Genomic DNA, 14,144 nt, shown 5'->3' on the forward strand with positions numbered 1-14,144 from the left:
ATTACTGAACCACATCAAAGAAAGACAGGAGCCAAAGCTGGAAGGTGAGGGAGCAGGGGCATCATTACTAGAGTTGATTCAACTTTACTGAATGAATTTTTTTATTTACACTTCAGCAAAACACATGGAAACAATGGATACAAATACAAGTACAGATACAATCCATAGACATGCATAGATACAGAGCAATACATGGAAATGCAGCAGCAATGGCAAATACAGAACAACACAGGGCAATAGAAACCAAACACATATCAACACAACATGATCCTTTTTTCTATTTTAATTACATTTTGTTTTATTGTTAGAGGAAACACAAAACAAAGATTACACACACAAAACAACACTCATCCACCACGAGCACCTCCTTCATGTTACACACAAACTCACCATCGCTCTCATCTCAACTGCTCCGTTACACCCCAGAAATCATTGTTCCTCGGGAACGTGGCTCCCGGGAGCCTCCAAAAAATCCTCCTTGACAAAAACCCTGGTCTGGGGATGGTCTGTGGCCCAACCTTAGTGATGAATGTCACCTCGTGGACTGGCCAGGACAGAGGAAAAAAACCCAGCCAGGGGGTGGCGGGGGGGGGAAAAAACCCCAGCTGGGGATTTTTTATTCTAAATTCAAAAATGAGTTGAAAAACCTGAAAGGCAAAGGCCATACACACAGGGTTAACACCGGTCAGCATACGCTCAGACCTGCAGACAGGAGCACACACAAACTTCTCACAAACAGATACAGACAATCACACTTTTGCTGACACGCTGAATGCCACCCTTATGTCAAACACTACGCTGAAGAATATGCTTCGACACATCTTCTGACTGCCGCTCCTCGACGTCAAATGGTAGATTCCAGGAAATTCTGTAGGGACCCAGAGACCCACAAGACAATGGGAGGCAGTCAATGACTGACTATCTGACAGCTAGGAGCTATTCCCACTCTGGGCCCGTCAGTGTTGTACCCAAAACCCCATACAAGACAGATGAACTGCGAATTTTTGCAACTGCTCTACCTAAGCGTCACTACGTGCCGGGACAGGGCAGCTCCGATCGTAATTGGCACAACAGAGGCTCGTACAACATAAGCCAAGGTAGGTACATACAATATAAGTGCACACATTATAAGCCAACATAGGTAGGCACAACATAAGCACATATAATATAAGCCAACAGAGATACAATATAAGTGAGGACTTGACATAACTCTCCAGAAGATTAATTCTTGACCCTATACCCTTTGAGAAGGCGGAATCTACAGAATTACTGCGGTCACATGATGAGTGTCTAATATGCTCCATATAGAAGTCCAAGAGAATGGCATGGGAAGAGAAGGCGCTACCAAAGGTGAGAAGAAAGATGGATGAGAACATCTCATGTACATCTTCCTGTCCCAAAAAGTAAAAATGTAAATATGCCAGAATAAGTGATATCCAGGAAGGTACGTGAGTAAAATACAGCCAATACAGCACAGAATGATGCTGCTAAAGCATGGAGATGTAACAAAGGCCTACGACACAGAAATCAGTGGACACGGAAAAGATGACACTGGACACAGACACCATGATACGGACACAAGTGGAAACTGCCTGGCAGTTCCACCTTATGGACCCCAAGATTCCTAACCCAAGATGAGCCATGGGCTGATGAAGCCAAAGGAAAGAAAGAACTAGGGCAATACCACATGATGGTGAAAGGCAACTCCTCTCAAGATGTTAGTGCCAAAGCACTTAAGAGGAAGCCTAAACAGCTCAGTAAGTCCAGAGAAGGAAGCAATGACTACGGGGTGACCATGGCTATAGCTCCAGACATGCAGGCAGGCTCCTCAAGTGAAAATATCCACGATGACATCAAGAGTCATAGAAGGCCGCTGATGCAAACCTCATGAGAATGCGGAGACGGATCGGAACGGCCCTGGCCGGCAAAGACTCCGGTGAGGCTGAGGAGAAACCCTCTCCCTTTGCCCCCAAGGGGCCCATTCCACTATCGGCCTCTCCTCTAAGTTAACATCAAATTGCCTCCTGTGATAGTAAAGGTTTTTCCCCCATCTCCCACCAACTGGTCCCAGCACTTAGCTTTTGCAAGACAACAGGACAGAATCCAATGTCAGTTGGATGCGGACGGGGAGATGTTCTCTACATCTGCTTCAGTGCTGCCAGTTCCAAACTTCAGCTACGCACCTCCTCGGGGTACCTAAGACAAAACGGAAAATGCAATTAGTGCCCATCAAAGGAGGAATCCCCGGAACTCAGACACACCGCTGCCCCAGCTCACCAGAAAACTCGATTTGACTCCACAGGCTGCTTGGAGGACACCTGCAAAATGAAAAGGTACACGCTTGGCATGCTGCTGCATAACGGTCACCTATGAGTGACCGTGCCTAAATGCCAACTCACCCGCTTGCCTCTGTTCCTTCACACACCTAGAGCAATGACAGCACCTGCAAAAAAACAAAGCAAAAACACCAAACCCACACTGAGATACTGCAAAAACACCACCCCCCTGACTCGAAAAGTACACCCACCCAGACCTTAAGCTTGCACCCACCTGGCTTCAGACATCCAGACCAGAGACATCTTGCAAGAGGACTGCCTACAATAAAACAAAGTAACCCAGAGTGGATGCTTAGAATTGCACCAGAAATTGAGACAGGAGCCAGAACAACAGCTTCTGTCCACTGCTCACCTGGCACACTGGGCCTTGACTGCTCCTAGCCACCTGGACTTCCTAAAATTAAACACAAAGACAAGCGCTGTAACACAGTCACGATGTAGGCTTCTTCTGCAAACACAAACCATGACTGACCTTCTCAGGGAAGCCCCCTGACCGGAGCAGGGCACACCGCCACAGAGTTAATGCATCTGCATCTGAAAGAAAGTTGGGAGAAAATTCAAACAGCTGTAGGATAACTTAACAGGTCAAAATATCTAGTGTGAATTTAGGAATACTATCTTGAATGCAATTACATGCCCCACGCAAAATTGCAAATCTCTGGGATTGGTGCAATTACACAAGGCTACGCAGCAGGACAGAGCAGCTGAGGGACAAATAAGCGCAGACACCCGTGACACAGGACAGGACAGGAAAAACAAAAGGACAGGACAGGGAGAGAGAACATTTGACGAGAGGAATGTCTGCAAAGACCAAGACACCCAAAGAAAACAGAGTGCACCATAGACAAGTGACAGGACACACACCAGAACTGCTCTGCCCTGTGCACCTCAGCACAGAGACCAAAACAGACACTTTCCCTTTAGGTGGCCTAAGGGGATGCTTCTTGGACATCCCCATCTCCAAAATTGACTCAAAAACCCCTCCTGCGGAGTCCCAACCTGGCACCTCTCTTCCTTCCCCTCTGTGGGTCATAACCCTTGACTTATCTTGCACATATCTGGGGATGCAAATCCTCATCAGGTGCAGAAGGAGGCCTCCTGCCGGTCAGGGAAATTCCAGTTGTCACCAGGCTGTTCCCTCTTGGTCTGACAAGAGAAAGAAAACCAAACATCAGTGCACAACCTTAACAGTACATCGGCCAAAACCTGACAATTCTGCTACTCACCGTTTCCTAAGAATGCTCGGGCCACGCACCTCAGGCGTGCTTGGAGGACGACGCCTTCAACACAGGGTACACCTAGGTTAAGTGGAGACAAGGTGACGCGGCATTGCTGAAACTTCAGAGGACCCTCGCTCCTCCTCCCAACCTCCCCAACTCACCACAACTCCTCGGCCATTCCTCTGGGCTACCAGGAGAAGACCTTGAAATACAAAATCGGTAGGCTTCATCACAGGGTCCTGTAATACTTCCAGAGGGCTCATAAGTGCAGAAAACCCGGTCCATCGGCCAGCTGGTGACAGGGGCTTGGCATACTCCCAGTGGATTCCCTAAAGCACACAAACAAAAAAGCATGCTTACAGTTGCACCAAAAACTGAAACCTGAGCAAGAACAACTACTTCTCTCCACTGCTAACCTGGCACAATGGGCCTTGGCTGCTGCTATCTGCCTGGACTTCCTAAAAATAAAGGCAAAGAACACCACTGTAACACAGTCACCATTAAGGCTTTCCCTGCAAATGCAAACAATGACCTGCTCATGGGAAGTTCCTTATCCAGGACTGGAGCCCACTGCCACAGATTTGAACTGCCTGCATCTGAAAGGAAGTTAGAACTAGTGTCAAAAGGCTGCAGTAAAACTTAACAGTACCAAACATGTTATGGCAATCTCCTAATACAATCTAGAGCCCAAATACACCCTGCATTACAAATTTCAAGTCCCCAGCACTTGTGCTATTACAGGCTATGCAGCAGGGCAGAGCAGCTCCGGGATGAATATGTGTAGACACCCGTGACACAGGACAGGACGTGACAAAGGAGGGGACAGGAGAGGGAGAGAGAGCTTTTGATGAGAAGAAAGGACCGAGAGACCCAAAGAACACAGAGTGCACCAGAGACAAGTGACAGGACACACACCGGAACTGCTCTGCCCTGTGCACCTCAGCACAGAGATCAAAACAGACACTGTCCCTTTAGGTGACCTAAGGGGATGCTTCTTGGACATCCCCATCTCTAAAACAGACACAAAAGCCTCTTCTAGAAAGTCCCAACCTGGCACCCCACCTCCATCCTCTCTGTGGGTCATAACCCTCCACTTATCTTGCATGCATCTGGGGATGCAAATCCCTGTTGGCTGCAGAAAAAGGCCGTCTACCTGTCTGGTAAGTTCCAGCTGTCGCCTCTTGGTCTGCCGAGAGAAAGAAAACCAAACATCAGTGCACAGTCTTAACAGCACATCTGCCAAAACCTGATAATTTTGCTACTCACCATTCTCCTCAAAATGGACATGTACTTGGCCTGGACGCTTCAGGTCTGCTTGGATTCTGACGCCGTCATTGCAGGGTACAGCTAGGTTAAGTGGAGACAACGTTACATGGCATTGCTGAAACTCGAGTGGACTCTCACTCCTCCCTACCTCACCGACTCACTGCAACTCCTCGGCCAGTCGTCTGGGCTACCAGGAGAAGACCTTGAAATACAAAATTGGTAGGCTTCATCACAGGGTCCTGTAATACTTCCAGAGGGCTCATAAGTGCAGAAAACCTGGTCCATCAGCCAGCTGGTGACAGGGGCTTGGCATACTCCTAGTGGATTCCCTAAAGCACACAAACAAAAAAGCATGCTTACAGTTGCACCAAAAACTGAAACCTGAGCAAGAACAACTGCTTCTCTCCACTGCTCACCTGGCAGACTTGGCCTTGACAGCTGCTATCTGCCTAGACCTCCTAAAAATAAAGGCAAAGAACTCCACTGTCATAGAGTCACCATTTAGGCTTCCCCTGCAATTGCAAACAATGACTGACCTGCTCATTGGAAGTTCCTCACCCAGGACTGGAGCCCACTGCCACAGATTTGAACTGTCTGCATCTGAAAGGAAGTTAGGACTAGTGTCAAACAGCTGCAGAAAAACTTAACAGTACCAAACATGTTATGGCAATCTCTTAATCCAGTCTAGAGCCCAATTACACCCTGCATTACAAATTTCAAGTCCCCAGGACTTGTGCTGTTTCAGGCTATGCAGCAGGGCAGAGCAGCACCGGGATGAATATGTGCAGACACCCGTGACACGGGACAGGACGTGACAAAGGAGGGGACAGGAGAGGGAGAGAGAGCTTTAGATGAGAAGAAAGGACTGAGCGACCCAAAGAACACAGAGTGCACCAGAGACAAGTGACAGGACACACACCGGAACTGCTCTGCCCTGTGCACCTCAGCACAGATATCAAAACAGACACTTTCCCTTTAGGTGGCCTAAGGGGATGCTTCTTGGACATCCCCATCTCCAAAACAGACACAAAAACCCCTCCTGCGGAGTCCCAACCTGGCACCTCTCTTCCATCCCCTCTGCGGGTCGTAACCCTTGACTTATCTTGCACATATCTGGGGATGCAAATCCTCATCAGGTGCAGAAGGAGGCCTCCTGCCGGTCAGGGAAATTCCAGTTGTCACCAGGCTGTTCCCTCTTGGTCTGACAAGAGAAAGAAAACCAAACATCAGTGCACAACCTTAACAGTACATCGGCCAAAACCTGACAATTCTGCTACTCACCGTTTCCTAAGAATGCTCGGGCCACGCACCTCAGGCGTGCTTGGAGGCCGACACCTTCATCACAGGGTACACCTGGGTTAAGTGGAGACAAGGTGACGCAACATTGCTGAAACTTCAGAGAACCCTCGCTCCTCCTCCCAACCTCCCCAACTCACCACAACTCCTCGGCCATTCCTCTGGGCTACCAGGAGGGGACCTTGAAATACAAAACCGGTAGGCTTCATCACAGGGTCCTGTAATACTTCCAGAGGGCTCATAAGTGCAGGAAACCCGGTCCATCGGCCAGCTGGTGACAGGGGCTTGGCATACTCCCAGTGGATTCCCTAAAGCACACAAACAAAAAAGCATGCTTACAGTTGCACCAAAAACTGAAACCTGAGCAAGAACAACTACTTCTCTCCACTGCTCACCTGGCACAATGGGCCTTGGCTGCTGCTATCTGCCTGGACTTCCTAAAAATAAAGGCAAAGAACACCACTGTAACACAGTCACCATTAAGGCTTTCCCTGCAAATGCAAACAATGACCTGCTCATGGGAAGTTCCTTATCCAGGACTGGAGCCCACTGCCACAGATTTGAACTGCCTGCATCTGAAAGGAAGTTAGAACTAGTGTCAAAAGGCTGCAGTAAAACTTAACAGTACCAAACATGTTATGGCAATCTCCTAATACAATCTAGAGCCCAAATACACCCTGCATTACAAATTTCAAGTCCCCAGCACTTGTGCTATTACAGGCTATGCAGCAGGGCAGAGCAGCTCCGGGATGAATATGTGTAGACACCCGTGACACAGGACAGGACGTGACAAAGGAGGGGACAGGAGAGGGAGAGAGAGCTTTTGATGAGAAGAAAGGACCGAGAGACCCAAAGAACACAGAGTGCACCAGAGACAAGTGACAGGACACACACCGGAACTGCTCTGCCCTGTGCACCTCAGCACAGAGATCAAAACAGACACTGTCCCTTTAGGTGACCTAAGGGGATGCTTCTTGGACATCCCCATCTCTAAAACAGACACAAAAGCCTCTTCTAGAAAGTCCCAACCTGGCACTCCACCTCCATCCTCTCTGTGGGTCATAACCCTCCACTTATCTTGCATGCATCTGGGGATGCAAATCCCTGTTGGCTGCAGAAAAAGGCCGTCTACCTGTCTGGTAAGTTCCAGCTGTCGCCTCTTGGTCTGCCGAGAGAAAGAAAACCAACCATCAGTACACAGTCTTAACAGCACATCTGCCAAAACCTGATAATTTTGCTACTCACCATTCTCCTCAAAATGGACATGTACTTGGCCTGGACGCTTCAGGTCTGCTTGGATTCTGACGCCGTCATTGCAGGGTACAGCTAGGTTAAGTGGAGACAACGTTACATGGCATTGCTGAAACTCGAGTGGACTCTCACTCCTCCCTACCTCACCGACTCACTGCAACTCCTCGGCCAGTCGTCTGGGCTACCAGGAGAAGACCTTGAAATACAAAATTGGTAGGCTTCATCACAGGGTCCTGTAATACTTCCAGAGGGCTCATAAGTGCAGAAAACCTGGTCCATCAGCCAGCTGGTGACAGGGGCTTGGCATACTCCTAGTGGATTCCCTAAAGCACACAAACAAAAAAGCATGCTTACAGTTGCACCAAAAACTGAAACCTGAGCAAGAACAACTGCTTCTCTCCACTGCTCACCTGGCAGACTTGGCCTTGACAGCTGCTATCTGCCTAGACCTCCTAAAAATAAAGGCAAAGAACTCCACTGTCATAGAGTCACCATTTAGGCTTCCCCTGCAATTGCAAACAATGACTGACCTGCTCATTGGAAGTTCCTCACCCAGGACTGGAGCCCACTGCCACAGATTTGAACTGTCTGCATCTGAAAGGAAGTTAGGACTAGTGTCAAACAGCTGCAGAAAAACTTAACAGTACCAAACATGTTATGGCAATCTCTTAATCCAGTCTAGAGCCCAATTACACCCTGCATTACAAATTTCAAGTCCCCAGGACTTGTGCTGTTTCAGGCTATGCAGCAGGGCAGAGCAGCACCGGGATGAATATGTGCAGACACCCGTGACACGGGACAGGACGTGACAAAGGAGGGGACAGGAGAGGGAGAGAGAGCTTTAGATGAGAAGAAAGGACTGAGCGACCCAAAGAACACAGAGTGCACCAGAGACAAGTGACAGGACACACACCGGAACTGCTCTGCCCTGTGCACCTCAGCACAGATATCAAAACAGACACTTTCCCTTTAGGTGGCCTAAGGGGATGCTTCTTGGACATCCCCATCTCCAAAACAGACACAAAAACCCCTCCTGCGGAGTCCCAACCTGGCACCTCTCTTCCATCCCCTCTGCGGGTCATAACCCTTGACTTATCTTGCACATATCTGGGGATGCAAATCCTCATCAGGTGCAGAAGGAGGCCTCCTGCCGGTCAGGGAAATTCCAGTTGTCACCAGGCTGTTCCCTCTTGGTCTGACAAGAGAAAGAAAACCAAACATCAGTGCACAACCTTAACAGTACATCGGCCAAAACCTGACAATTCTGCTACTCACCGTTTCCTAAGAATGCTCGGGCCACGCACCTCAGGCGTGCTTGGAGGCCGACACCTTCATCACAGGGTACACCTGGGTTAAGTGGAGACAAGGTGACGCAACATTGCTGAAACTTCAGAGAACCCTCGCTCCTCCTCCCAACCTCCCCAACTCACCACAACTCCTCGGCCATTCCTCTGGGCTACCAGGAGGGGACCTTGAAATACAAAACCGGTAGGCTTCATCACAGGGTCCTGTAATACTTCCAGAGGGCTCATAAGCGCAGGAAACCCGGTCCATCGGCCAGCTGGTGACAGGGGCTTGGCATACTCCCAGTGGATTCCCTAAAGCACACAAACAAAAAAGCATGCTTACAGTTGCACCAAAAACTGAAACCTGAGCAAGAACAACTGCTTCTCTCCACTGCTCACCTGGCACACTGGGCCTTGACTGCTGCTATCTGCCTGGACTTCCTAAAAATAAAGGCAAAGAACACTGCTGTAACACAGTCACCATTAAGGCTTCCCCTGCAAATGCAAACAATGACCTGCTCATGGGAAGATACTCACCCAGGACTGGTGCCCTCTGCCACAGATTTGAACTGTCTGCATCTGAAAGGAAGTTAGGACTAGGGTCAAACAGCTGCAGGAAAACTTAACAGTACCAAACATGTTATGGCAATCTCCTAATACAATCTAGAGCCCAAATATACCCTGCATTACAAATTTCAAGTCCCCAGCACTTGTGCTATTACAGGCTATGCAGCAGGGCAGAGCAGCCCCAGGACAAATATGTGCAGATACCCGTGACACAGGACAGGACGTGACAAAGGAGGGGACAGGAGAGGGAGAGAGAGCTTTTGATGAGAAGAAAGGACCGAGAGACCCAAAGAACACAGAGTGCACCAGAGACAAGTGACAGGACACACACCGGAACTGCTCTGCCCTGTGCACCTCAGCACAGAGATCAAAACAGACACTGTCCCTTTAGGTGACCTAAGGGGATGCTTCTTGGACATCCCCATCTCTAAAACAGACACAAAAGCCTCTTCTAGAAAGTCCCAACCTGGCACCCCACCTCCATCCTCTCTGTGGGTCATAACCCTCCACTTATCTTGCCTGCATCTGGGGATGCAAATCCCTGTTGGCTGCAGAAAAAGGCCGTCTACCTGTCTGGTAAGTTCCAGCTGTCGCCTCTTGGTCTGCCGAGAGAAAGAAAACCAAACATCAGTACACAGTCTTAACAGCACATCTGCCAAAACCTGATAATTTTGCTACTCACCATTCTCCTCAAAATGGACATGTACTTGGCCTGGACGCTTCAGGTCTGCTTGGATTCTGACGCCGTCATTGCAGGGTACAGCTAGGTTAAGTGGAGACAACGTTACATGGCATTGCTGAAACTCGAGTGGACTCTCACTCCTCCCTACCTCACCGACTCACTGCAACTCTTCGGCCAGTCGTCTGGGCTACCAGGAGAAGACCTTGAAATACAAAATTGGTAGGCTTCATCACAGGGTCCTGTAATACTTCCAGAGGGCTCATAAGTGCAGAAAACCTGGTCCATCAGCCAGCTGGTGACAGGGGCTTGGCATACTCCTAGTGGATTCCCTAAAGCACACAAACAAGAAATGATGCTTACAGTTGCACCAAAAACTGAAACCTGAGCAAGAACAACTGCTTCTCTCCACTGCTCACCTGGCAGACTTGGCCTTGACAGCTGCTATCTGCCTAGACCTCCTAAAAATAAAGGCAAAGAACACTGCTGTAACACAGTCACCATTTCAGCTCTGCCTGCAAATACAAACAATGACGTGCTCATGGCAAAAACCGCCCCCAGGCCTGGGGCCCTCTGCCACTGATTTGAACTGTCTGTATCTGAAAGGAAGTTAGGACTAGTGTCAAACAGCTGCAGGACAACTTAACAGCACCAAACATGTTATGTCAAGCTCCTAAAACAATCTAGAGCCCAACTACACCCTGCATTACCAATTTCAAGTCCCCGGGACTTGTGCTATTACAGGCTATGCAGCAGGGCAGAGCAGCTCTGGGAGAAATACGTGCAGACACCTGTGACACAGAATGTGACAAAGGAGGGGACAGGACAGGGAGAGAGAGCTTTCAGCAAGAAGAAAGAACTGAGAGACCCAAACACCAAAGAGTGCACCAGAGACAAGCGACAGGACACACACCAGAACTGCTCTTCCCTGTGCACCTCAGCACTGAGATCAAAACAGACACTTTCCCTTTAGGTGGCCTAAGGGGACGCTTTTTGGACATCCCCATCTCCAAACCTGACTCAAAATCCCCTCCGGGGGAGCCCCAGCCGGGTACCTCTCTTCCTTCCCCTCTGTGGGTTGTAGCCCTTGACTCATCTTGCACATATCTGGGGATGCAAATCCCCATTGGTGCAGAAGGAGGCCACTGCTCCCATCCTCCGGCCATGGCCCTGACTTATCTTTTGGATGACTGGAAATGCAAATCCACGTTGGACCTGAAATGAGTCTGCCTCAGAGGGGATCGCCTGTTAGCCTCTTAGTCAGCTAGAATAAAGAACAGGAAAATCAATGGTTGAGTTTACTGTTATGTGGGCCAAATCCCAGCAAGTCAGATACTTATTGTCTCCTGAGTGTGCTTAGGTGCTCAAGTCTCCAGCTCCATCCCTAGTCTAAGGTTTGGCTGTTATTATGAGTGGCGCCTGGTTTAGAGAGGCAAAGGTACAGGGCATTTCTGTGAGTTCAGTGGATAAGCTTGTGCACTGTATGACACATGGATGCCTCCCCTGTGCTTGTGAAAAGCCTTGCAAATAGACACCATTTCTCACCCTACTGCCTGCAGACCCCTACCATGATAACTCTTAACTGGGTACCCTGCTCACTCTCCCACTCCTAGTCACAATCTTCAACTCACCTGAAGCCTCAATCTCAGACACCATCTTTGACACAGGGCAGATCCCTTCTGTGACATGATGAATCTGCTGTAAAAATGTTGTACTCGACACAACCGGGAAGTACAGGAAGTTGCACTCCTCCTTAAAAAAAAAAAAAAAAAAAAAAAAAAATCAGAGATTACAAAAGCACTTCACCACCCCTGAATGCACAACTCCAAATCATGAAATTAAATACTCCCTGTGTTCAGCACAGTTTTCTTCACAGTATCTTCAAAGCCTCTGTTGCATTAGAAGCCCAAAAGCACCTGAAGAGAACAAGCTAAGCTGAAAGAGCCTCTTCACCAAAACGGGAGGAGACCACTTACCCCAGCTAATCCCAGAGAGGGAATGAAGCCCCTTGGCAAAGCCTGGGGTTAATATACCCCTGATTGGGCCCGCCTCTCATTCCCATGACACCCAGGAAAAGGGAGGGGGCAAACCCCACCGGGTATAAAAGCCTTCAGAGCAGCTATAGGTGTTTGGCTCCTCGGATTTGAATTCAAGGGGAATAAAAGGCTGGATATAGAAGAAAACTCTTCAGGGAAATGACAGCGCTTTCTTTTTTGCTACTAATATACTAATTATATGAACAGTCTAAGTCTCCTTGGGGCTGCTAATTAGGGCTAGCTACATTATAAATAAAAATAAGAAAAATAATAGGCTCCTGCATGGCATGAAGATTAAGGACATGCTAGGCTTGCCTTTCTCTGAGATTTTTAGTCCTAGGGTACAGAAAGAAGTGCCCTGAAAGTAGTTTTAAACCCCTAAAATGCTGAAAAAGCATTTTAGAAGAGCCTCCTTTAAGTGAATCCTTTAAAATGAGGAAATGGGGAAGTTACCTCCACTGAAATGGATACAATGGTAAGTAAATGGCTTCTACCCTTTAATTTAATCCACTAGAATATTAGGAAAAGAGAGGTTTTCCTCACTTTAGCCTCTCCAGTGATGAAGACAGAGGGATTTTCCCCTCAATCCAAACCCTTAAGAAAGAGGGATAGCTGGGCTTCCCTCTCAATTTACGCTGTAGGACAATAAAAAGGGTTGCCCTTAATTCAAACCCATAAGAAACATTGTCAAGGTTTTCCCTTTCTATTTAAATTGGAAAATAATGGAAAATGGGAATTCCCTGTCAATTAACACCTCTCTAACAGCATAGAAAAGGCAAGGATTCTTTCAACTGAGACCACTAAAGTTGCAGGGGAGGTGGATTTCCTCAGAATTTGAACACAAGAAATAATGGAAAAGGAAGCTTTTTCCCTCAACATAAACCCTTTTTCCCCTAATAACCCTTCTATTTTCTGGAGGTGCTGTGGAAGGACCGAGGGCTCTAGGGAGGAATTGATATGATAAAAGTGGAAATTGGAAAGCTCTCCCCTGGAACCCCACACTCTGCCCTTCCGGCTCAGGTGCTGCCCCTCGGTAAGGGGGCTTTTCCCCTGGCATTTTCTCAAAGAGATGCTCTGTGAACACATGCCTCCGGCTGCTCCCTAGGCCCTGGTGGATGGTCCTGGGTTCCTAGAAGGACAGTAGGGAGAGCCTCGTTAATGCCTCTGGAGTAACAACTTCCTGTGCAGGTGTGCCAGGGTGTGGCAGATTTGGTGTTAGTTAATTACTTAAACACTCACTTCTTGCTGGGAGATAGGTAGAAAGTAAAGTAGATTTAAAACTTTAAACAGGTATAAAGAAAATTTTATTAAAAGGCACTAGAGGGGAAAAAAATTGGTAAGAATTAAAACAAACCTTTCAGAACACTCCTCTTCCCCCACAACTTTTTCTTTCCCACTGATAATATAAAGAAACTAAAGGTAAGATTTGTAGTCAGTTTATTACTTTTAAAATAGTTTTTTTTTTCAGTTTACTTAGGGAGAGAAGGTTGTGTTGTTAAGGTAATGGAGATTTCTTTACAAGAGGAAAAAGCCAGTTTTCTTGTGGTGCTTAAATCCATTATGAATAACAGTTGTCCAGGGAATTCTGCTAGAGTGAAGATTTTTTTTTTTCATTTTTACAAGCTTTCCCACAGCTTGTTCATGGGCAATGTTGACTTATGGGGGATTGTTTTAAAGATGTGCTGTTTAAAGGCAAAAGTTTTTGTTATCTATCTCTAAAATTATTTTTATCTCTGGTAACAAATCTTTTTCTTTCTTGGAGAAGCACAGGACTACTTTTCCTTCTTTTTCTATTTAAACTTCTTAGGGGATTACAGTTATTTTAACATTTATTTTAGCATGGAGGCTTTTGCTTAATATCAATTTGAACACTTTCATCTCCTTATAGTTTCATGTGTTAGATGGAAAAAGAGTCTTTTTTTATAACTCATAAGAGATTTTAGCTCCAAAAACAAGACATCTCCTCCTCCCTCCCTTTGGGACTTAACTTTCTCTTTACTGACTTTCATGCCTTTTTATTGTTCTTTTACATGCTTGCATTTTGCTTTTTTCTCTTACTCGAGGGCGGATAGAAGTAGTGAGAGGGTTAACATTACGCATGAAGCACTCCCGACCCGCCGGTAACTTGTGGCGAGGATGTGCGACTGGGCTTTGTCAGGACTGGCTCCGTGGTAGGATTTTGGTTTTGTGCAGGAGCCGCAGGGGTC

General features: G+C 47.5%; 1 protein-coding gene across 2 annotated transcripts; it reads right to left on the minus strand.

The window, feature by feature from the left end:
- Positions 1-83: 83 nt before the first annotated feature.
- On the minus strand, positions 84-10,059 carry LOC101234119 (uncharacterized). 2 transcript variants are annotated; one of them, XM_072934907.1, is made up of 25 exons: positions 9,905-10,059; positions 9,792-9,824; positions 9,193-9,234; positions 9,055-9,096; positions 8,800-8,967; positions 8,645-8,716; positions 7,900-8,564; positions 7,780-7,821; positions 7,364-7,692; positions 6,514-7,283; positions 6,259-6,426; positions 6,104-6,175; positions 5,359-6,023; positions 5,239-5,280; positions 4,984-5,151; positions 4,823-4,903; positions 4,710-4,742; positions 3,718-3,885; positions 3,592-3,634; positions 2,809-3,482; positions 2,689-2,730; positions 2,551-2,595; positions 2,400-2,443; positions 2,278-2,318; positions 84-2,196 (listed from the first exon to the last, which is right to left on the minus strand). In XM_072934907.1, the coding sequence occupies exons 15-20, from the start codon at positions 5,105-5,107 to the stop codon at positions 3,380-3,382; spliced, it is 552 nt and encodes a 183-aa protein (XP_072791008.1). In that variant the 5' UTR covers positions 5,108-5,151; positions 5,239-5,280; positions 5,359-6,023; positions 6,104-6,175; positions 6,259-6,426; positions 6,514-7,283; positions 7,364-7,692; positions 7,780-7,821; positions 7,900-8,564; positions 8,645-8,716; positions 8,800-8,967; positions 9,055-9,096; positions 9,193-9,234; positions 9,792-9,824; positions 9,905-10,059; the 3' UTR covers positions 84-2,196; positions 2,278-2,318; positions 2,400-2,443; positions 2,551-2,595; positions 2,689-2,730; positions 2,809-3,379. The 2 variants fall into 2 exon arrangements, with proteins under 2 accessions (XP_072791008.1, XP_072791009.1); XM_072934908.1 differs by having other exon boundaries at positions 3,563-3,634; positions 3,973-4,742; positions 4,823-5,151.
- Positions 10,060-14,144: the final 4,085 nt, after the last annotated feature.

This window comes from Taeniopygia guttata, chromosome 12, assembly GCF_048771995.1.
Source record: "Taeniopygia guttata chromosome 12, bTaeGut7.mat, whole genome shotgun sequence".
Taxonomy (NCBI): Eukaryota; Metazoa; Chordata; class Aves; order Passeriformes; family Estrildidae; genus Taeniopygia; species Taeniopygia guttata.